The following is a 1485-nucleotide window of genomic DNA, read 5'->3' as shown; positions in this document are numbered from 1 at the left end:
GCACAGGTCGTAGAGTTTTTACGATATTTAAAAAAACGAAATGAAAAGTCAAAAATCGACATAAAGAATATCAGAGCAACATAAATCCATCTAGAGCAATGATAGTTTGTTTCTCTAGAGCATATTAATTCTTATAACACTTGTAAAAAAAAAAAGCATTTTGGTTTAGTAATGGCAATCCTATTTTAATTGCAATAGATTGTGAAATTGCACGCAAGACTATTATAGTACTACCTTTTTTTTTTTTATTAGTACCAAAAAATTTTGTAATAAAAAAAAAATGCATTAAGAATATAAACATTTCTATATTAGAAACGCGTTTTATTTCCTAAATTAGTCATTTTCTCTCTAAGTCCTTGATATTCCGATATCAAAGACTTAGTCTCTGTTAGTTAATTTTAATCGCTTTTTATTTTTTAAATATATCTTTATCTTATATTTTTTTTCGCATAAAATTGTATTCAAATGAATAATTTTATAAGCCATAAAATATATTAATAATTATTAAAACTAAACCAATTTTTCTCGCTTTTTCTTTGTAGCGAAACCCCAGTAGTTGAAAAGATCACTGCAGAGGATGTAGATAGTAAAGAGTTGGCAGAGGAAGTCGATGCAGCCACTGAAAACGGTGCTGAGGAATCTGCTGACGCAAAAGAAAATGGTGATTCCACCGGTGAAGCTGAAGTTAGCGATGAAGCACCAGATGCTGCCGACGGTGAGAAGGGTGATGACGACGCAGCAGCTGATGGTGAAGATGGTGCAGAAGAAAATGGCGATGAAGGTGTTGCCAAAGAGGCCAACGGTGAAGCAGCCGGTAAATATCATAATATATAATATCATATATAATATCATATATAATATCATATATAATATCATATATAATATCATATATAATATCATCAGTTATATTACAGAATAATAAATCATGACTATACATATCATAAATAATAATTCATATAATACAATCATATATACAATCATATAATAATATCATGCTATCACCCACTCATAATTAATATCATATAAATCATATATAAAATCATATATCATATCATAAATATCATATATAATTCATATATAATATCATATATAATATCATATATAATATCATATACAATATCATATATAATATCATATATAATATCATATATAATATCATATATAATATCATATATAATATCATATATAATATCATATATAATATCATATATAATATCATATATAATATCATATATATAATATTGTACATATTATTTTTTTATTTTATAAGCCATATTTTTACTATAGTTCTAGTAAATAGTATATAATTTCAATAGAGAAATGAAATTATGTTGTTCAATGGCCTTAAAGAAATGGACTTAAATTGAGTCAACGCAATTTCAATATTAATATATTCTTAATACAGTGTCTAACATTCGCAATAACATTCAATCCCAGATCCATGATTTGATATATTGTTTTTTGAGTTAGTGATATTTTTTTGAA

The 1485-nt window shown here is 25.4% G+C and overlaps 1 protein-coding gene across 1 annotated transcript; it reads left to right on the top strand.

Moving 5' to 3' along the window:
• Positions 1 to 542: 542 nt before the first annotated feature.
• LOC119688762 (spore wall protein 2-like) lies at positions 543 to 834 on the top strand (the record flags this gene model as incomplete). Its single annotated transcript, XM_038103431.1, is given in 1 exon segment — positions 543 to 834. A coding segment is annotated over 1 exon segment (292 nt), but the record flags the coding sequence as incomplete, so codon positions are not given.
• Between the last annotated feature and the right edge of the window lie 651 nt (positions 835 to 1485).

This window comes from Teleopsis dalmanni, chromosome X (genome assembly GCF_002237135.1).
Source record: "Teleopsis dalmanni isolate 2A chromosome X, ASM223713v2, whole genome shotgun sequence".
Lineage (NCBI taxonomy): Eukaryota > Metazoa > Arthropoda > Insecta > Diptera > Diopsidae > Teleopsis > Teleopsis dalmanni.
Note: the sequence above shows the minus strand (reverse complement) of the source record. Positions and strands in the feature narration are given on the sequence as shown.